This window comes from Pelmatolapia mariae, linkage group LG8, assembly GCF_036321145.2.
Source record: "Pelmatolapia mariae isolate MD_Pm_ZW linkage group LG8, Pm_UMD_F_2, whole genome shotgun sequence".
In the NCBI taxonomy this organism is placed as follows: domain Eukaryota; kingdom Metazoa; phylum Chordata; class Actinopteri; order Cichliformes; family Cichlidae; genus Pelmatolapia; species Pelmatolapia mariae.
Genome location: NC_086234.1, coordinates 5,212,533 through 5,235,340, shown reverse-complemented (window position 1 = coordinate 5,235,340; position 22,808 = coordinate 5,212,533). Strand labels below are relative to the sequence as shown.

The following is a 22,808-nucleotide window of genomic DNA, read 5'->3' as shown; positions in this document are numbered from 1 at the left end:
CAGATGTTTTCTTCATTCAACTCAACATGTTTTCTTACTCTTGGTACGTTATTTGAACTTTTTAATATGTCATACGTTAAAAGGTAAAATAAAAATAAATCAGGTGATGTTTAGATCTACGATTGTTGAAGATTTTCTAAGGTTTACTTACACACATATATATATAGAGAGAGATTTTTTATCTATAATACACATATATACTGTAAATTTAGAGAATTTTCCATATTGGGGTCGACAGAAATGACTGTAAGGGAAATAATCCCAATTCACTGCTGTCTGAACTTTTTAAAAATCTTTGATTATTCTCTTTATGCTGACCCAAGTTATTTATCATAGCTTAAAGGTCTCATAGTTTTTATGATAATAAGGTTAACATTTTTAGTTTAAATCTTAAGGTGTTGTTTCCACGTAAACATGACTCACTCCCACGTGTCATACTACAGTACGATGTATGATTCCTACATTTACACATGTTTTGGGTGGATTTCAGACACATCTGGGAATAATCTGTGTCTTTCGTCTTTGTCCCATCCCCCCTAACTGGTTGTGGCCTCCCTGAGCCTGGTTCTACTGGAGGTGTCTTCCTGTTAAAAGGGAGTTTTTCCTTCCCACTGTCGCCAAAGTGCTTGCTCATAGGGAGTTGTCTGGGGATTTCTTTGTATTATTGTAGGGTCTCTACCTTACACCATAAAGCCACCTGAGGCAACTGTGTGATTTGGCAACACATAAATAAAATTTGACTTTATTTTTTAAAGTTTTATTACACCGGAAGTGTAACCACGGTTGACTTAACGCTGGGTATCCGGTAAGTCTGCGGGGCGGAGATAAGAGCGAAGCTCGGGCTAATCGCCGCCTGGAAGCGGCTGATTCACGACGGAGTAACGGGAGGTGATCGGCCGGGCCCGAGCAGAGCGCATCATGATGGGAGAAGACTTGTTCTTACTGTGGCTCACATGCGGTAAGACTTTTAACTCCAACAAAGTTTCACGAAGAGCAACAGGCTGCCGCTAAATCAGCAGAAAAGTGAATGAAGTCTGGCAGAGAAGCTTCGAACTATTAATAGGCGAGCAGAAGTTTATGTGGTTTAAAAAGGGTTTAAAGTCCCTGTAGTTCTGAAAAGAAAACATATGGTTCAGTTTATAACAGTATTTCCCTCTTTATTTACACAAATGTTGTTTTTCTATAACTATAATTAATATTTAACCAATTTAGTTTTATTTACAAGTTATTCTGCTTTACTAATAAATATTAACGCTCTTAAAAGATCTTATGTGAGTTTAAAATACAGTATTTGATTATAAATCCAACTTCTCAGCAGTACAGAGGAGGAAACGTGAAACAATTAGATCATCTGAGGTGATGGATAGGTAGACACGTGTGGTCTTAGATATGTTTACCCTTTATTTAAGAAGCAAAGGGACATTTGAGATACAAAATCTATTAGAAAGAAAGTCATGACCAAGAAAAACTATTTGATCAAGCTGAGGCAGGTTTAGTAAAACAACTGCATTAATAAAAACGACTCCGTCGCTAATGTTTCCCTTTCTTTAAGTGTAAAAACAAGTACATTCTAAAAATGTTCAACAGGTGTTATTATTTCTAGTTAAATTAGTATCATTATTATTATTTTATATAAAATTTTACAAATCACATGATAATTATCTTGGCATAAGAAAAAATGTATTTTAAAAAGATCAAGTGAAGTCAGTCTTATTTATGTCCTATTTAAAATACCGGGAGGTCTTCAAAATAAAACACACAGAAGAACATGATAAAAATCAACACAAAGCAAAAATAAAATAAAATAAAATAAAAATCTTAAAATACGATCATTAAATAAAATAAGATTTAAAAAAAAATTAAGTTAGCCAAAAATATGAATAAATAGGTACTGGAAATTAAGTCTAATAATGGAAATAAAATAACTTCAGTTTTGCTCAGTTTTTAGTTGAGAAAAGTTTTTTTGCCATCAGTCGCTGTGAGGTGTGGCAGGTAGATGATACTAAATGTAAATATTGTGCTTCTGAAATGCAGAGATGACAATAGAAGAGGATCTAAAATGGATCCTTGAGGGATGCCACATTTAATGGAACAGTTTCTGTCACAGCAGTGGCATTTTCTGTTTTAGGATTCAAACAGCTCGTCTAGATCTAGAAACTGTTTCAGCTTTCTATACTTTTTCACTCTTTTGCAGTAAAGCTGGCATCAAAACATCAGCCTTTAATTATCTCACTGCAGTTTTCACACTTTTAAAGACCAATCAGGTCTGGTCCCCAGTTACACATAACTATGTATGTGTAATTACATTAAAAAAAAAAAAACAGTCAAATCAAAATTTTCTGATTTGGAAAAAGCAAACAAATAAATTTTACACCCAGTCCAAGTGTCACAATCTGAAGCCAAAGTCATAGTTTCAATAAACAGAAACCTGGATGTTTGATCTGTTTTCTGAATATTCACTGGAGAAAACTTTAAAAAAAAAAAGGGCACTTTGGGCAATATTTAAAGGGTCATATGAACAAGTTACAGCATATGAAACGTCTCCTTTTTACCAACAGTCTGAAACCAGGTTCTCCTTCTAGCTGTGATTGCTTCTGTGGGGAAAATCAAACACCTCTGAGGGGATCAGTCCAAAGTTTAGACAGTTGCAGCTTTAATTTGATATGCACATTGATGAATAAAAAAATTTAAACCCAATATAATCATGTATACAGTTGTGCATAATGAGTGCTTTTAGGTGCTTTCAGTATATTTTTTTGTCACAAAGTTTTGGATGCTTTCATGCAGATGACTGCTGTTTCCTGTTTCACCTCCCGTTTCCGTGAGGTTCACATCTAATCTTGCCTTGACCTTTTCTTCCTCTTGAGCCTTGGTGGAGTTGCTCCTATGCATATTGGGTCATAATTCTGTTAAAGGATCCATTTCTGGGTCATTTCCAACTTTTGGACAGATGGCCTCATATTAAATATAAGCACTGTTGCAGATTTTACTAAAAGCCTCAAAGCAACCCCACGCCAGAAGATTTTTTCCGCCACCATGATTGTCTTCTCCTATATGCTCTAGATTTTGTTATGGGGTGACTCGCATAGAGCTCAAATGAGTGAAACCTAGATGCATGCACTGATGTGAGCAGATGTCTGCAGATTCTTGAATGCTTCTTTTTACATCAGACAGTCTGTTTTTGGGCTGAATTTGCCTAAATTTGCTTTGGCATCTGCACTACTCCTTCATGATCATATACAGACAGTGACTCAGTGTTTGTGGTGTGTAGTTTGTATCGTGCACAGCTCGGGGACGTTGTCTCACGTGGAGCGTTACGAGGTGGTCCGACCTCAGAGACTCCAGGAGAGACACAGGAGGAGCCTTCAGGACCACCCGCAGGTACTGACGCCTCAGCTGCACATCACTGGTGCTCTCTCTAAAATATTTCTCATGTGATTCATTATTAAAAATAGTGGAATCTGCATACGTTACTGAGTATCGTTGTGCTGGTTTTTCCATGTCAGATAGGAATATTCTTCCTATAGTTCTCTGACATGAAGCTGATCTTTATTGTGTTAATGCATATTGTGAGTATCCTTTAATTTTGTGTTTTTAAGTCATTTTGGATGAGATTAGCGACACCCAGGACTGAAAAACCAACCTTCTCTGTGTTCTCAGCATTTCAATATGTTTTCCTAATAACAGCTAATTTATCAGTGCAGTTTCACTAGCTGCTTTGCAGATTAAAAATGTGCAAACTATGTGTTATCATAAATCAGAAGAACATGTTTGGGTGCAGGACTTTTACCTGCACAGGTATTTTCCTTCCTTGCCTTCTTTCCCACAAGTGAAAGATGTTCAGGAGGTTAAACGCCGCCCTGTGACTTGTGCACGTTTCTCTGCAGCTTTATCCTGATACAGTTCGGTACGAGTTGGCCATCGAAGGGAGAAATCACACAATTCTTCTGGAAAAAAACAGGTGAGTTTCATTTCTGCTCAGCAAATGCAAATATTATATATATATATGTTATTATATATAAATACATGAAAATGAATTTCAATTTTATAGGAACCTTATTGGGAGAGACTACACTGAAACACACTATACTGAAGATGGCAAACGGGTGACAACATCACCAAAACAAGTGCGTTTTAACTTTATTTAAATGATTAAGTAAAATCTTGTTTGTTTAATCTCAAATGATATGTTTTTCACTTTTTGCAACATAAAAAATGTTAAAAAAATCTGAGTTATTTATGTTAAATAGCCTCGAGTCCTGTTTTAGTGGAGAAGGAGCTGTTTAAAAATAAATTTTATTGCCCCAGAAATGATAAAAATCTAACATTTTAGACTTCTAATTGTGATTTTATGGAAGCAAAAACAAAGAATCTCTGCGTGAGCGATGTCTGTACCAGCCGGCCTCACTGACCGATCCGTGTTTTTAGGATCATTGCTACTATCACGGACACATCGAAGGCGTGGACGACTCCTCGGTGAGCGTGGGGATTTGTTCTGGCATGAGGTAAGAGAGCAGCGATAGATATTTTTACAACATAGGACTTCCTGTTTTATCACTTACATCATCTCTAGAGAAAGTTTCTCAGGTTCTTGAGAAACGCCTTGCTTCATATTTAGCAACCTGGTTGTTTTTCTGCTCGTCGCATTGCTGCTCTGTGCCCGGCTACCACTGTTTCACCCTTAATGCCCCTTAACAACCCATTACGTCTGTTTGAAAGCTTTTATATTTTTACAATGATAAAAGTCACATCTCTTCTGTTCTTGGCAGACGAATAAAGTTATTTCTTTAATGTCGATGTGCAGTGGCTTCCTGAGAGCCCGGCAGCAGGTTTACCTGATCGAGCCTCTGGGGCAGACGGACGATGGCGATCATGCCGTTTACAGACAGGAGCACCTGAAAATCAGCGGCAGGGCCAGCTGTGGCTCTTCATCCAACATCACCCTACTCTACGACCAGGACCAGGGCCCTCAGGTCGCTGGACTCTTCAGGTCCAGATCATGGGTATGCTCTAGTGCCAGTGTAGTTTTCTTTCACCTTCATATAATACAAAATGTTTTATAACACTGAAGGAGTCGAAGCTAGAAGATGGGCAAGTTTTCCTCAGTGAATGATCAGAAAGCAGATCAAACATCCATCCCATGACTGATGTTCAGAGTGGCTGTAAAATCGAAACTTGGCTGACCCCGAGGAGGTCAGCTGGGACTTTTCCTTAGACTTGGTTTGATTTTTGTGTGCGTGTTTGTGAATTCCAGCCACTGTTCTGTTACATACGATGAGTCAGGGTTCGTCTTGGGACAGAAATTATCGTTCAGACGTCTCCTGATATCGAGAACAGATGAACACACGTGTTCATCCCATCTTATCTCGCACAGAGCTTTGCAAACCCTACTTTAAAGGCTGCTCTGCGGATAAGGAAACACGGTCCGTCTCTGCACTGTCAGCTAGCAGCTCAGCTCTCCCTGAGCTCCATCGGGTAGCAGAAACACTATCAATAGTTAGATTTCTCCAAATAAAAGGGGTCACGCCGATGAAGTCAGTTAGAACCTCTGTGTAAATATATTTGGAATGCAGGACTTGAATTCATTCGCTCAGATTTTTATTTGCAGAGGAGTGGTCCTCTTTTATTGTCCCCTTGTTCCATTTTAATGTGTGTAGATGTGTAGTGAAAGGACATAAGTGAGTAAATAGTCAATAAATAATGAGGTTGATGTGTCATGTTGGCGTGTATTTCACAGGTTTTTTTGTGTTTCCTTTCAGAAATCGAATCCCACGCCGGGTCCTCAGAGGTTTGTCGAGCTGTATGTTGTGGTGGACAACGCTGAGGTAATAACGTCTCACTTTAAATAAAACTTCACCCTCATCGCTGAGTAAATCTGACACATTCGCCTCCTTTTCTCCTGCAGTATAAAAAATATGGAAGCAATACTAAATCCCGTATCCTCGGAGTCGTGAATCACATCGATAAGGTGAGTTTGCATCCAGCTGTTTAAGATGTTTGGCGTTTCTTAGCACATCTGTTCCCGAGCGTCTCCTCCTCCGCCCGCAGCTGTATCGGCGTCTGAACATCCGCATCCTGCTGGTGGGGTTGGAGATTTGGTCGAACAAAGACCTCATCGACGTCAGCCACAGTTCAGAAGCCACGCTGGACAAGTTCCTGGCGTGGCGTCAGGATGACCTCCTGCTGAGGGTGAAGCATGACAACGCCCAGTTTGTGACGTGAGGATTGACGTTTGTGCAGATGTTTTAACCGCAGTGATGCCGCCGGCTTGATCTGACGGTGCGTTTTTGTCTTTAACAGCTGGAGAGATTTTGACGGAGAAACAGTCGGACTGGCAAATAAGTTCGCCATGTGCACCGGAAACTCGGGAGGCGTGAATCAGGTGGGATTAATGGCGTCTAACTCTCGTTCATCAGGATGGACGATGGAGGTGATACTGATTCATTTTTCTCCTTCAGGATCACAACGAAAACCCGATAGGCCTCGCCTCCACTATCGCCCATGAGATGGGACATAACTTTGGCCTTTCCCACGACGCTCCAGACTGCGTGTGCGGTTCCACATCCAGCGGGAAGGATTGTGTCATGGCAGAAAAGCTCAGGTAAATATGCAGACCAGAGCAGATGTAGAATTTTTTGCACAAACAAACTTTTTCCCATTTGTAAACTGTTAAAATCAGAGCAGGGGTGCGCTGAACCTTTAGCTGAGCCCAGATCTCCTTGTTCCTCCCACAGGGCAGGAAATCAAATGTTCCCAGAGTTGTTCAGCAGCTGCAGTCTTTCTCAGCTCGCTGAATTCCTGGAGCGAGCTCAGCCCAGCTGCCTGCAAAAGCCCACCTCCTCCAAGATCATCGCCGTGGGCCCCCGCTGCGGCAACGCCATGGTGGACCCCGGAGAGGAGTGCGACTGTGGCACGGTGGAGGTAACCCCAGCTACGTTTAAATATATCCTTTGCTGAAGGGAGATGCTATTTAGGTTATTCCATTTTATCCCACTGCTGTGGTTTCCTGTCTGAGGTTAGGGCAGGTAGCGTGTGCAGAGCTGCAGCCTTAAAGAGTTCAAATTTAAAATAGTTCTCTGGTGTGCTCACACCTCATCAGAAGGGGGAGAATTCCTGGGTGAGGCCACTGCCTTCATCGCTGCAGCCATGTTTAAGGATCAAGTGTGTGCACAGAAACAAACGTTGTGTGTCTTTGTGTTTTTTGCAGGAATGCAACAACCCTTGCTGCGATGCCTCGACTTGTCGGCTGACTGCAGGATCCCAGTGTGCTCACGGACAGTGCTGTGAGAAGTGTCAGGTACTGAAGCTGCTCTGCTCCCTTCTTATGTGGCTTTATATTAATCCGTACCTACACAGTATAAGACGCCTCATTCCAAAGCACGTTGCATCTAAACAAAAGTGCAGAAAACAACCTAAATTTGAATGTAGATTCAGAGCGTCAGCGTGCTGCGAGGCCATTAATACCAATAACAAGTCCAGCTGTGATTAATCGAGTTCTCGATGAAGTTTAAAACTCTTTGGAGACAAAAAAAACATTCAGCATGTGTTTTAAATTATTCCCTGACACATTTTTGGAATCTGGCGCTGAAGCCGGTCTGTGATTTGATAACTAACAGAGCTCACATTCACAAAAACATCCGAGTCCCAAATTTAGCGACGTGTTGGCTGAAAACGCCAAACCCCAGACTCTCTTTTCTCCTCAGAGTAATTTCCAAATAAAGCCGTGGGAGATGCTTTTCACTCAGCAATTTCCCGGGCTTTCTCCAGAATTTTAAGAACATTATGTATACAGTTTATCCCAAATATCAATGCAACACACAGCTGTGTGTGTGTGTGTGTGTGTGTGTGTGTGTGTGTGTGTGTGTGTGTGTGTGTGTGCTGCTAATCTCTGCACACACCAGTTGGATTCTGAACGAAGCTGCTATGTTTTTCTCAACTCCAGCTCTGCTTAATGCAATGACACATTTTGTAAAGCACACCAGAATAAATAATGATAATTCGAGCCATATGTGCAGCTTCTCTGCTGTGTGTCACAGATAGTTGCCAACTTTAGTAAGGTAGTGAAAGTTGTCAATGATTTGAACTTCCAGAATTGGTAAAACATGCAATGCATGGAGCAGCTCAGCCACTGAAACCCACAAAGCTCCCAGCACACTGCTTTTGTGCTGATGTTAATGCGGGAGAGTGACCCGCGCTCTGCAACTTTATGTGGTTTGGTAGAGGCAGACTGCATGGCTGGGTGCTTGGTTTTATACAACTGTGACAACCGGACTGAAAACACCTGAATTCAGGGATTAAGACACTGTATGTGAATTGTACTAATGATGGCATTTATTTCCAGTCATATAAATAACTCAAACAATGCATTACAGAGAATTTTAGATCAGGCTGTGCAAGCTGGGCAAATATTAAAACTTCAGTGCTTTTAAGCCTTTATTATCACAGGACAGCTGGGACACAGGAAACAGCTCGGGGCGGGTTCAAACTCAGGCCTCTGCAACACCTTACAGAGTATGAGTCACCTGTTCAACCCGGTGAGCTGAGCTGGCTCCCAGCGGGGACGTTTTATGGAAAAACAGTCATTAACGTCACGCTGTCACAAAAACGATTGCACACACCAGCAGCTAGTTTCTCAGTAGGTGGTTTTGGATGTTGTAATGAGGAAGATTTTTCTCCTGGGAACATTAATCCTCTTATCTACATTGAGTAGATACTGAAATATTTTTTTATATAACTGAGAAATATTGATGTGCTATAAAAAAAAAAGTCAGGCACTATCAAAGTATGTCATGTTTTGCAAAAATATTTCAAAAGATATCTTCATGAAGGCCTTGGAGGAGGATCAGAGGCTCGTCTTCTGGTAACTGCTGAGATACCTCACTGAAAATTTGCAGGAAAGTCAGAGGGTCACTAAAATAGATCAAGATTAATACTCAGGATTATGAATAGTTTCGAATTTTTTGACAATCTGTCCAGTAAATGAAATGAATGCCGGTTTTCTGTTGTAGCTGTTGGGATATAACAATCCCCATTCCCATTCTCTGTGAAGTTCAGGACCTTTCCTAAAGACACACCCTGCCTCTGGCTAATAAATGTAAGGTTACTCTTACACCCGCTGTTCAGCACTAACAGGAAAGGGAGGATAATACCCTGCTGTTTCAGTTTTTTTATAACTCACCACATCCTTCCTCAACTGACAGTTTCAAGGCCTGGAACAGTGTCACAAAAACACACAAGCGAATTATAGACCAGATCTGGTACATACAGAAGGTCAAAACACTAAAATATTATTTTTGTCCAGTTGAAGTCATCTGGGAGCGTGTGCAGGCAGTCAGCCGGGAACTGCGACCTGCCCGAGTTCTGCACCGGACTGTCGTCGGATTGTCCTGAAGATAGCTTCGAGATGAACGGCAAGCCCTGCTACAAAACGCTCCAGGGCAGCGGCACTGTCCAGGGATACTGCTACAATGGCCAGTGTCCCACCCGGGAGCATCACTGCTGGAGGCTTTTTGGACCAGGTACGCTCAGCATGCTGCTATCGAAGACATCAGCTGCTGGTTTGGGAAGTCCCAGTTTGAGGCTCTTTTGCTTTCTTGGCTGATATCTGCATGCTCAGTTAGAAAGGTGCACCTCAGAAACACCTTATATGAAAATGTGACTTTGGTTTTTGGCTGTGCATTTTGAAGCCTCGCTGACCATATCCAGACGCGAGGATGGAGCACGAGGTTATCACTTGATGGTTAGCAAGCTGCACGCTTAAACTGTACAGCTTGTGATTCCGTTAACAAAGGCCTGAAAGGCTCCAACAGCACAGACACAGAGAACAGGTTGAGCTCAGTGGCTCGGGTTAGCGTAGATGAGCTCTAACAGGCTGCCTGTGAACCAAAGCACCACACCGCTGACTCTGAGGCTTAACAGCATCCTAATGAATGAGTTATTTAAAAATAGTCATCCAGCCTGCAGCTGTTATGCACACCGAAACATGCAAAATGCTCCAGTAAAGTTGGACATTTTAACAAGGGAAGTCTTTGGGAACTGACTGGCTTTTGAAGCCTCATGTGGCCATCAGGGGAACTGCAGGCCTTAGCTTGTCCCCCGCCCCACCCTCTGGGTTACTTCTTGGTTCATAAATCAGCACTCTTTTGAGTAGATGAGATAAGCCTCAAGGGGCTTTTAGCCATTGGTCTACTAACATTTAGATTTTACTGTCATGTGGTGGAAATAACTTTAAGAAATCTGTCCAAATAAATATTTAATACATTTTGTTACATAAGCGACTGCAAAGAAAGTCTCATAAGAGGTTTGTAAATACAGTCCATTGATAAAAGGCAAGACTAACACATTAAATCAGTACTTTTCTGGCCATTTTGATGAGTTCAGCAGCGTGCAGTTAAGGCGCCTCATCACTTTAGTTATATTTAACTCTGACACTCTGGCATCTCTGGACGCTTAAAATTTAAAAATGCTGCTGAACCCATGTGCTCCAAGGTGCATTGGTATAGCAAACGTAAGGATGTAGAGTCTCAGACCTACAATAAATGACAGATTAACATGCAGCTTTCCTTCTGTGCCTTCTTCCAGGGGCCCAGGTGGCACCAGATTTATGTTTCAACCTGAACCAGCGTGGCGAGGAAGGCGCTAACTGTGGGAAGAACAAATTCGGCTTCATTCGTTGTGCTCCACAGTACGTGTCACCATCTGTCATTCACCCTGAATTCAGAGTGATGAAGTTCCAGCACTGAAAAGAAGCACCACAAAGCTCTGGATTAATGCCTTTGTTTTGTGTAGGGATGTTAAGTGCGGATCGATGTTTTGTGAGGAAGGAGGCGAGTCTATCACAGGGAAACGGGCAAGCTACAACACAATGTACGGCAAAGAGTGCAAACTCGCCGTGGACGATGATAAGATGAGAAACCTGGACATGGTGCCGAGTGGCACGAAATGTGCGCCGGATAAGGTAAAACTGTCACAGGGAGACACATTGCAGGATGATTATTATTTTTTGAATATATTTTGGCCATTTTACTCAGAATCAAACGTTTGTGCTCAGGTTTGCCTCAATAACAGATGTGTGGATGTGTCAGCCTACGGGAAGAGGGAGGACTGTGCAAAGAAGTGCAACAACAACGGGGTAAGTTCAAAATCAGAGAACTAATCTGGACTTAACCGTAATTTTCACACCATTAAACATGAACCTTCACCTCATCCCCTCACCTGAAACAACATCTGGTGTTAAACTGAACCCGAGCCCCATGTTTGCCCTGAGTTTAGTCTGTCAGGCGACATACGGGCAGCCATAAACTTAGATGTATTAATGAGGGATGTAGAAGAAACAAAAGAGAGCAGACGGGGCAGGAACAATAGCAGCATCAGAGCCAAAAATTATTAAAAAAGAGATGAAAAAGCAGCGAGAGAGAAAGAAAGAGCTGTTATTACCAAATAAGTCAAACTAAAAGCGGTGCTAGGTATGAGAAAAGAGATGAGGAATGCACTGTTTATGTTGTTTTAGCCATCACAGCAGACTAAAACTGGACAAATGCAGTTAGTCTCAAGGAATGTAACAGCCTCCTAACGACGGGGGAAGAAACTATAAATGAGTTTAAACAATGACTGAATAAAATGAAGAAATGATCAGATAAAAAACCGCAAACGGCTTTCAAACACGATCCAAAGCAGTCGCATTGAACATGAGCTCCACTTCCATGACTCGTGTTTTTAATCATTTAACTGCTTTTTATCCGCAGGTGTGTAATCACAGGAACGAGTGCCACTGTAATCCCGGCTGGGCTCCTCCCAAATGCAACGTCCAGTACGCGGATTTACCTCAAGGTACAGACGCTGCGGTGCATTTAAAGTTCACGATAAACTATGAAGCACGACGTTTAGAGACGTTCAGCTGCTGTTGTAATCTACAAGGTCAATGAGACTTTCAGATGAAAACAGGTCACAGCTGCTTGTTGAATCATTTTTCCAGTGAATAAGAAACATGAGTGATTCATTATGAGAGCCTCCCAGCACTGACCCCGTTTGCTCTAATTTAGTTTCAACACTCTTTTGTAGAAGACTTGGTTGTCTCTGCTTCATGTGCAGATTCTGCACATGAAGCTTGAACTTGAGTTGCGCCTCATGATTGTGCAACTTTCTGTCCACATAGTACCAAAGAAAAGGGGAAGAAGAGACTCTAAAAAACACTTTCCTCTGAACAAAACAAAGACTTTGTGAAACCGGTACACTCAGAACTGTTTTACCCAGAATTTAGTGAAACTAAAGCTAATTAAGAAAATAAGAGGATGACATAACTTCCTCTGAACACTGCTCTTGTTGTTTGTGTGGAAAATTCCTTTTACATAACATTTTCATGTTGCTCTTAGAAAATAAAATTTTCAGATTTGATAGTCTAATCATTCTGCAAAATCGGAAGCTGGTAAGTTGTTAAAATGGGAAAAAGTTGCTTCGTATTGAGTTTTTAGCCACAGTTCAAGAGCTTCCTCACAATTTAATTGTAAAATTTAAACTAAAATCTTCATTTTTATTTGTTACTTAAAAGCTGTGATCAGAAAATTTTGCTCCTGAGGCCAAAGAAAAAGCAAAAACCGCGACTGGTTTAAATTTAGCTTTTAGATCATCTTCAATCACTTCTTCCAGCATGGCTGCCGTTTGTAAAACGCTCCGTGGAAATCCTGCTCCGACCACTTTCAGGAGCTCTTTTGTGATTTCACCCTGGGCCACAAACTCTTCGTGTCGAGGATCATTGTTACTCAGGAGAGCTGGGAGCAAACAGCTGTTTTCAGAGAGCAAGTCAAAACCTGAAGGTCGGTGCTGTGACCCAAGTGTGGTCGCTGTGGTCGTTCAGCATGAAGTTCTGCAGTAATGAAATGAGGAGATTAGGATTCCTGCATCCTCATTCAACCATTCAACCAACCGATATGAAACCCAGACTAAATATTTACTTACTGAATGAGCCAAAGAAAAGAACGAGTTCAAGTGGAGAGATCAGGACTTAGACGGGGCAAAGACACACAACATAGTGCAGTGGTTTGGTGCAGTCACCTAACTAGCGAAAGATCCATGGTTTGACCCCAGGAGCAGAAACGGATGCCTTTGGGAATCTATCTGGAACGGCATCCGGTGTGAAACCACACCAGATACCCACTGGTGAGGAAGGGAGCAGCCCAAAGTAGCTGGAGAAGTTGGTCCAGAAGGACAACTTGCACAAGGAGCCGACTTTGAAGGGAAGATCGGACAAATATAAATCGGGTCTGGTTTTTGCTTTTAACGAGAGCTGTAGCAGAACTTTAAGACCCTTTGTTAGAGCTTAAATTAAACTGAACAAAATGAAAACGTGACCCAGTTTTATTGTTCATCATCTGACGACACGTCATGGTTATTTTTGAGACCAAACTCAATGGCTCCAGAGCTCTGTGGCTAGCACTTTACAGAGAGAGTCAATATGAACCAAAGTCTCTGAGGGACGTTTCCAGCACCTTGTTGAATCTATGCCATGAAGGACTAACACAGTTCTGAAGGCAACAGGGAGTCCAAACCGGTGCTAGGAAAGTGTACCTAACAAAGTCTCCACTGAGGGAAGAGTGTTAATGTTGTTCAGAATTTAATTTGAATTTTACATGCATGTAAAATTCACACATGCACTTAGACATAAAGAGTGCAAAAACAGACTGCATCAGTACTTAAGTGCAGTTTTATGTTTCCTCTGCCTGCAGATCAGGTTGGGCTGATAGCCTATGTGTGCGCAGCAGTCTCCATCCTGCTGGTTGTCACTCTGCTGATTGCTGGGCTGATGTGCTGTAAGAAGGATGACATGGAGCGCTACATCGCTACAAGGTAGTTTTCCCCCTCTGCTGTCTGGACTCTTCATCTTTTCCCTCTTCTTCCCGGCTAAATAAATAAATGTTGTCTTCACAGGAAAGTGCATTCTGCTGGAGGGAAGCTGAACCCGTCGTTCCAAGAAGGAAGTGGTAAAGAAAGACCTCAGATAAGTCAGCCCACCTTCATGGAGACCACAGCGAAACAGGCCTGCACCCCTCTGATGGGTCGAGTGACCCCCTGCAGACCCGCCCCACAGGTACACCGAGCAGCCAGGTGTATGCAGGTCTCCGTTTTACTGTGAAATGCTGACAAACCGCTTTTGTTTTCCAGCCACCGCTGAAACTGTCTTCATCATCAGTCACGTCGGAAACTGAGCCGGTAAGCCTTTTGTTTTTAAAGACATAATGCAAAATGAAGATCGCAGCAACTTGAGCATCTATTGAAGCTTAAAAATGAAACTATCACCATCATTAAATAACATGCATAAAGGAGACCTGTTGTCTTTTTTCCTTACTTTCTGCCCTGTGTAATATTATAATGAGATCACCGTGTGGACAAGCTAAAAGCTCAGGCTTCATTTTTTTAATACATGTGACTCATTACCTCACTCAATCTTATCTTTATGAGGGGCAGCCAATCAGAAGAAACTGGCAGCTGTTTCTGTGCTGGTATCGTGTAGACTGAGCCCAGCTTTAAACTCAGCTTTTTGGGACATAGTTTAGTCTACTGTGTTGAGCTGTTTAATGAAAACAGCTTAGGATTGTTGATTTTTGCAGACCTTACTGGAACAGCAAGTCACAGAGGACTGATAAACATCAGTGTAGCTCTGTGGCTTTATGAAATAATGTCATTGTTGATTTTTGGTTTCCATGTGATCAAACTTGGACTTTAATGTTCATTAGGAGCCTGTAAAGTGTCAGCATCTGCTCTAAATCCCAGTTAAATAACCGTCTTCTTCCTTTTCACCACAGATGAAACCTCTACCTCCATCTAAACCTTTACCGCCTCTGAATAAAACACAGGTGAGCGCCAAAGCAGAGAATTTTAAACACTTTTCCCCAGGACTTTATATAAAGGTCACTCATGTTTTATTTATTTTCATTGATTCATTCATGTTTAGATGTTCTTTCTTTGCTTTCTACCTGTTTAAAGTATTTCCCTTCTGGGGATCAATAGGGATCAACTGATCTGCCCAAACATTTGAATGCTCATTTTCCAGCTCTACGTTTTTTATTTTTGGACTTACTCGAGTAGCTTTGCATGATTCACAACTCAAAATAATCCTTATGTATGTCACACTGGGCCTTCGTGAAGCTAGAGCTCATCAGCTGTCTCAAACAAACCGATTGGGTGCCTCTTTAAAAACAAAGTTGGAGTACGTGACAATATAAGGGATCTCCATGACATCATGCAGAGCCATCATTATTTGAAACTTTAGTTTAACATGAGCATCCACCCCGATGACAGGAAGCAGTGTTGAGGTGCAGAAGTTGCTACTTTACTTTCATAAATTCACCTAAAAATCATTTTTTGTTTTGTTTTTCAGAACAAAGCAGTGAAACCAACCCCTCCTCCCGTACCTCCGGTCAAGCCCAGCCCTTCGCCGGCAACCAGAATAAAGCCTTTCGCACCTCCTCCGCCCCCAGCGAAGCCTCACGTTCACAGACTCGCATGAAATTCTCATCAAGAGTATCGACTTGTACCAAAGCAGAGACATCCAGGGTGTAGTTTTACTTTTTAAAAGCGAGTAGCCCGCAGCCGCATCAGTGTTTGAGACTCGCCGACGCTCGGCTCTGTGGAAAAGTTTACGCTTCAAAGCCGGTAAAGATGTTGTGCAGACCGAGACTCCACCAGCTGAGAGTATCTTTAATGACACGAGACCAACAGCTGCACAGCTGCTGTGGAAAAGTCTGATTTTTTTTGGCTGTTTTCTGGTGGTGGGGTTCGTTTTAAATTAACTGCTGCTGCAGTTTTCCTCCTGTGTAACGAGTGTAAAGCACTTTTATAAGATATTGTTTTACAGTATTTATTTAATGAGTGTTTAAGGGACTGTATGAAAATGATTAGGCAGTTATCTTTTTCGTGAATGGTAATGTGTTCAGTTTGTAGCTTGTTTGGGATGCACTCTCACACACTCTGTGCCTCTACAAGCAGCTATAATCAGTATTTTTTTATAAGATAATGTGAAAAAGTGTCCATGTCAAAGGGTCACTTGTCCTGATACCTGCACAGACTGAGCTTGCAGCTCCACTGTGATATAAAGAGATCTGAATGTTGCTGGGACTCATTTAGGATGTAATTAAACAGGAGCAAAGCAAAACTAGGCAACTAATCTGAACATAATAAGAAAGAAAATCCTAATTATATGTCAAAGGTCTCTAAATCATGGGCCACCCTGCATTGTTAAAATTGCGCAGGCATAATGTCAGAGCACTTTTTAACATTTTTTACAGCATTGGGAAACTCAAAAAGCTTCTGAGGTGAACATTTATAAGACAGTTTGCCACTTTTTTCCAGTCTTTGTGCACAAATTTGCTTGTAGACTTTCTTTTTTGTAAAGTTAAAAATTTATTCTCTTAAATTTGGTACGTTTTCTTGTAAATTTACAAGAAATAGAAACAAATTACTATTTTTTTTTCTTGTAAATTTGACATTTTTTTCAACAAATTTTAGTGGCCCTAATACGCCCTGTTAGATTCATGTCCACGTGGCCATGCAGAATCAAAGAGGGCTGCTGTGTAACACAGTAAATCAGACAGTTGACTGATGGTGTATACTAATACAATACCTGATCACCAAGAAATAGAAGTGATCAACTTTCCTATTACTTACCTGATGGAGATTTGTGTGAGACAGCAAACACCTGTTGCTTACTCAGCAGTAAAAACACAACAAAAAAAAAATCTGTAACTTCATGTTGAATGTGAAAACAGCTGCAGGTGATACTCCAGTAAAACGACAATGAGCAAGAGCTCAGGCAGCTCTCACGCCTAACTAGCCTGAGTATATTCAGCAGTGAAAACTCATCTCAAGCAGACTGCATGTGAGAAAAGAGCTGGAGGCATTTTAGGAGACACTCAGTCAGGAAATGTATGGGAGAATTCTTCAGCAGCCGGCAATGTTTCACTTCCAGTTAAAAAGATTTTTGAAAGTATATTTTAGGGAAAGTCAGCGAAGTTTTAAACTATTTTTATCAAATTTGATCAGTCGTGTAATTCTATGTCCTGGTGAGCAAAATTATAGGTTTAGGGAGGAAATCTGAGTCCAGCAGCCTGAAAGAAAAACTAAATAACCTCCAAAATACCAGAAAGAGGCAGAAGAATCTAACTACGAGTGACAACAGCCAGTCTGTAAACCTGTTACTAATCCCAACCTGTTTCTAAGTGGTTTGAAATGTTGATTCAGGTGGTTTTGTAATGCCGTTATTCAAAATTTTAACGATGTGCTACCCTTTATTTTATTTAAATGCTGGACTCAAAACTTTTTTAACCAACCACGAGACAGCGTTCGTCTGCATCCTTAATTGTTCTTATTTAAATTCTTCTTTGGAGACCAGCTTGTAAAAATAGCCAAAAACAGAGCGACTAGTGAGGTTTCAATAATAGCTGCACGCAAACGCAGCCTCAAATGTTTTTTACCTGTTATTTTGTGATTGTTGTGTGCCTTTTTTTCCTTTTAAATTAAACAAAGTTCCAGTTGATACTGATAGATCATTGGGAAACTGTATTTTTTTGTATTTTTGACTTTCGTGCAGTCCCTACAGTGCCTTCACAGCCATTTTGTGCCTTCTACAAAGTGTTTTTTTACATTACTTTGCACTGTACTTGAAGACTTAAACTGGTACGTCCCTTACGTGGCCTCTATGTGTTCCTGTGGTTCAGCTTTAAACCTTTTTAAGCTCCATTGTTCGTTTAGTCCCACAGAGGTGGGGAATGGGTGGATGTAATGGAGCCTTGAGGAGAAATTACTGTTTTGTTTGGTTTTTTTTAAACTGCACTGATATTTTTCTAGGAAGAGTTGTGAAGGTTTCATATGTTGAACTGCAAAGTAGTCATTAATCCAAAACTACAGAGTATGATTTCACATGATAACAGTCCTCTTTCTTGTAATCAGTTGCGTATGATCAGATGTAAAAACTTGAATTCCCATGAAGCGCTTTCTGTTGCAATGAATAAAGTGCACTTTATTTCGACAGTGTGATCATGTTGCATCAGCTGACTGTGTAATTTATTGGTGTGGTTCAAAACATGAGAGGGAAATTACATCCGTTACATTGGATTTGTTTTCCTTGTGTAACATTTTATTAACTGACCGAGCAGCCTTCTATTGTTCTTCCCCAGCAAACAGTGTCTTTACTGGTCTCTAATGAGCGGCTAAAGGAAGCAGGTCTGAGAGGCAGCTGCGAGGACTCAGACTTTATCGTCTGAGTTTCCTGTTTGGCATTCAGACATGTTTTTTTTTTTTATGTCTTCTGTTAACTGAAAAGCTGCTCACTTTTCTTCTGAGAAACAAGAACTTTCACAGTGAATCAATAAAAGGCTCAAGTGACGTCTTACTGCAGCACAGAAAACAAACATCCATGCTGGACCCCCTCTTCCCATCTGAACTGCCCTAATTCTTGGAAGCCTTCCTCGGGTTCCATCACCTCCCGGAGGTGCTCTGCTGGACTGAGATCAGGCGACTGGAGGCCATTCGAGTACAGTGAACTCAGCGTCACGTTCGATAAACTGGTTTGAGACGATCTGAGGTTCAGGATGCTGCAGTAGCAATCGGAAGACGGGTACACTGCGGTCAGTAAGCTGAGGGGTTTAAATGATGCTCACCATTACACCAGCAGCATCCTGAACTACTCATACAAGGCTAGACTGTTATTTTCTGACCCTACCATTTGAATATAGGGTTGAACAGAAATCCCATTATCCAATGTATATTATGCTCTTGTCTCATTAGAGTGAGCCTGTGGGAACTGTAGCCTCAGTTTCCTGCTCTTAGCTGACAGGAGTGATGCTCGTGGGGTCTCCTGCTGCTGTAGCCCATCAGCTTCAAGGTCTGATGTGTGCATTCAGAGATGCTCTTCTGCATACATTGACTGTAATGAGTTGTTATTTGAGTTTCTGCCTCTTTCAGCTTGAAGAAGCCTGGCCATTCTCCTCTGGCTTCTGACATCAGCGAGGCTTTTTCTCCCCATAGACCTCCCACACGCTGGACATTTTCCACTTTCAGACCAATTTCTGTAAACTCAGAGATGGTTGTGTGGGAAAATTGCAGCAGATCAGCAGTTTCTGAAGTATTTAGGCCACAACGTTTGGCAGCAAGCACTCTTCCTCATTCAGATCCTCAGTTTGAACTCCAGCAAGTTGTCTTGACTGTGTCTACATGCAACATGCATGCAATTGGCTGATTGCAGGTTTACACGTACAAGCAGAGCAGGACTCAAAAACAAAAACGGAGGGGTAAGTGAGCAGTTCACCCTCTGTATTTTTGTTATGAAAGGGGAAGATATCCATAGAAGCTAACCTAAACATGCTTATTTCTGCTTTAAAGCATTTTAACATGGGAGTCGGCCTCAAGTGGCCATGAAAGGAGCTGGGAGGCGTTTATTCTGTTGAGATCAAACACTGATGTTCTGTGATCCCGGCTCTGGCAAAGGTGTTTGATGGGGTTGAGGTCAGGACTCTGACCTCAGGACCTCCATAGCAAACCGGCAACCCTCTCGCTTTTGTCCAAACTATCAAAGTAGCTGAAGCAGCAAACTGCAGGACGAAGACAAGAGAAGCATAAATACTCTCTGCTAGACAAACTCCCACAAATATTTAATGTCAGATGTGTAAATCTCACTGTAAAAGGGGGGGAAATCTGATTTTAAGCTCCGCTGTAAATCAGACATGGGAGTCGAGCCTGGAGGAATGTGGGACTGAGTAGAGGGGGTGGGTGCTGGTGGAGCTCGTCTGATTCACTCTGATTCACGGCTAATAAAGCGACAGTTAACAATGAGCGTGGCTTGTTTGGCAGCAGAAAGTTTCGCCTGTGCTTGCTGCCCATTTAACGAGCGCATTCTGCACGAGTGATACGCGATGACGAAGCCTTCTCTTCAAAGAGATCCGGGCGTCGACTCAACCCTGCAGCCAGCTGTGTGTTTACTCTGCTTTGAGCTCTTTTTGCAGGACAAAAACCACAAGACTTTCTAGGGCAACATACTTCAGAGTGACCTCCGTGTGGTCTACCAAAGCACGTTTTAAGTTTCCTGGCTGTAACTATTTTAATCTCGGGGTAAAATAACAGAATATTACTAATAACAGCGTATTAGTCCTAAACGTTTCAGTGTGCAGAGATAAGATTGTAATCTAAGCCTATCCGGAGGCCGACAGCAGTGACCTGGCATGACCTTTCGTGCTTGTAACACTTCTGACAAATCACTTCCTGACGTGTGCTAAAACAGTTGATGCTGAGCCAGAAACACTTAAACCAGGTCATGAGAAGAAGAGTGAAGAAGATGATAATCTGCACTGACTCACTCTTAAAAGACTCAGATAAAATTCTTGAATACCCGAGTCAAATTATCTCGAATGATACCAACTTCCCCTTTTTTGATACCGACCAAAAAAAAACCCCCGTCCTCTATTGAGTCACGATTACAGAGAGGTGACCGCACTGAGTGCAATCAAACTGTTTGCATTAAGCTTATGAAGTCCTGAGAAACACCGAGAGAACACTAACGTGTACAGGAAGTCCTGTCAGGACGTTTCCTTCCTTTTATTTGTGATGCTGCAATTAGAGAAATGGACAAGCAGTAAAAAGCAGCTCAACTCTTGATGAGTCAAATCTGAGGACAAATTACTCAGCTTAAACGTAAAAGCACAACATTACAGTTAGTGAGCTACATGCTGTCACAGTGTCACAGCCAATGACCCACTATGACTATGATTACTGTGACTAAAGACTCAAGTTTCAGCAGTAGCGGTTTTAGATACGGGCGACACGGGCGGTTGCCCGGGGCGGCATCGTGGTGGGGGGCGGCATCACGGGCATTGGCAAAAAAAAAAAAATTGCTCGTACTCCTGCTGCGCGACGTCATGCCAGCGCCATCCCCAACACCGCCCATTTGCTGGGAGTAAGGGCGCCCTCCGTTTGCGAGGTGCGCCTGCTGCTTGCGGCACAGGGAGGAGAGGGCGGGGCGGCGGGGGATTCTCTGGCTGGCTGGAGCAGCATCTAATAACCAACTCGCAAAATAAAACAAAATAAAAACAAACCAGCAAACACGAAAACAGCAGACATTATGATACAGACTTATAATTTGCACCAATGTTTTTCCTCGGTGCGTCTGCTCGCTGCTGAAGTCAAAGTAAACTTTATTGTCATCTCCGCTACATACAGTCCAGTATATAGAGAGACGAGACGACGAAGTTCCAGTTACATCAGTGCAAGTAAACAAACAATAAATATAAGAAGAGTAAGAAAATAAATATAGACTTTAGGACCAGGGGTAAAGGGATCAATAACAATTTAAAATTTATATTTTATATTTTGATGATTTAATGTCTCATACAGAACCAGTGGAAAGGGGAGGGAGACCTGCTGTTTCCAAATAGAGCACATTTCATTCATAATGTTGTAAATCCAAGCCCATTATGTATTCATGATTTGAATCCTGGGTTCAAAGCCATCAGGTCCTCAGTTTAGAAAAAAGAGAAAAGAAGAGGAGGAGAAATGAGCAAAAGATACAGGTAAGCAGATGTGTCATTGGATAATGGCAGGTCATGTATCCTGAAACAATCAGAATACTTTATTAATCCCGAAGGAAATAATGTGGATTACAGTTGCTAAAAGAAGAAATGGTAAAAATAGTAACTGTAACAGCCTAAACTCCAAACAATACATTATGTTACAGATTTTAACATCAATTAGTCATTGTCAATTGTTGACTTGTCCTGTTCTCATTGTATGACGAATTATGATGGCTGTTTGGTAGCTGTTTGCATACTATGCATATTCTCTCTCTCTTCATATCTGTTAGTGTATGTGTATGTTTCTCATGTGAAATTCAGTATGGTTCCGACAAAATTTCTATGTTAATGTACAATCCTGTGTGTGTGTGTGTGGGGGGGGGGGGGGGGGGGGGGGGCAGAGGGAGTCTTCGCCCAGGGCGCCAAACAGGCTAGGACCGCCACTGAGTTTCAGCACAAACAAATACGATCCGCCCTCCTCCTCGCTGAGGAGCAGCACATCTGGGAAGCATTTTCAGTCCGTGGTTACAAAAAGCAAATAATATGGACGCTGCTACGTCAGCGGGGACCACCAGAAGAATCCCAGCAGTACAAAAAAGGAAAGAAATTAGCAGGAAATTAAATCCGTACATGTAAAAACAAAAACAGAATAATACAGTGGAACACAAAACTAATCAACTGAAGATCCTAAGTCTGGCAGTCAAAGCCCTCAGAGGAAAAAGGCATTGTACATTTCTCATAAATTCCATATTCACCTTGTTAATATTTTTAAAGCTGATGAGTTTAAGCCTGTCTACAGTTTGGGACCACCTGCATTATGCTTCTGATTTAATCAGTGTGTCACGTCTGTTGTCACAGATGCACTTTAGTCTTTCTCCTCCTATCGAGGTGTACTCATCGGATTCCCAAAATCCAGCTCGTTTCACTGCTGTGATCGCTGCGTGATGAGGGGCGGTTAAGTGAATCGTGTCTTGGCTCAGTTGAAGAGGTTGGCTGCTCAAAGTGTTTTGAGAGGAGCGCTGTTGTGATTTGGTGCTATAAAGTTGAACCGAATTGATCAGATTAAACCACAAATTGGATGAAATTATAAACCTCTGCAAGAGTACGAGGCAGAGGAGCTGAGACAAACCCAAACAAATATAAACTACCGCAGATGGAAATAACAACCTTCTTGTTATGTTGGGTCCAGCCCGCAAGTGTTTGGCCGGGCTCCAGCTTTTCCTCACTGAGTAACTGAAAGAAGCATCGACACAGGAA

The 22,808-nt window shown here is 41.8% G+C and overlaps 1 protein-coding gene across 1 annotated transcript; it reads left to right on the top strand.

The window, feature by feature from the left end:
- Window positions 1-841: 841 nt before the first annotated feature.
- Window positions 842-17,525, top strand: LOC134633636 (zinc metalloproteinase-disintegrin-like 2d). The gene is made up of 23 exons (XM_063482549.1): window positions 842-958; window positions 3,272-3,381; window positions 3,888-3,961; window positions 4,052-4,127; window positions 4,429-4,505; window positions 4,805-5,003; window positions 5,760-5,825; window positions 5,906-5,968; window positions 6,049-6,218; window positions 6,301-6,382; window positions 6,459-6,601; window positions 6,735-6,921; window positions 7,208-7,297; window positions 9,302-9,518; window positions 10,582-10,684; window positions 10,789-10,957; window positions 11,051-11,131; window positions 11,745-11,829; window positions 13,722-13,842; window positions 13,924-14,083; window positions 14,158-14,205; window positions 14,799-14,849; window positions 15,374-17,525. The coding sequence occupies exons 1-23, from the start codon at window positions 919-921 to the stop codon at window positions 15,500-15,502; spliced, it is 2,541 nt and encodes an 846-aa protein (XP_063338619.1). The 5' UTR covers window positions 842-918; the 3' UTR covers window positions 15,503-17,525.
- The last annotated feature ends 5,283 nt before the right edge of the window (window positions 17,526-22,808 follow it).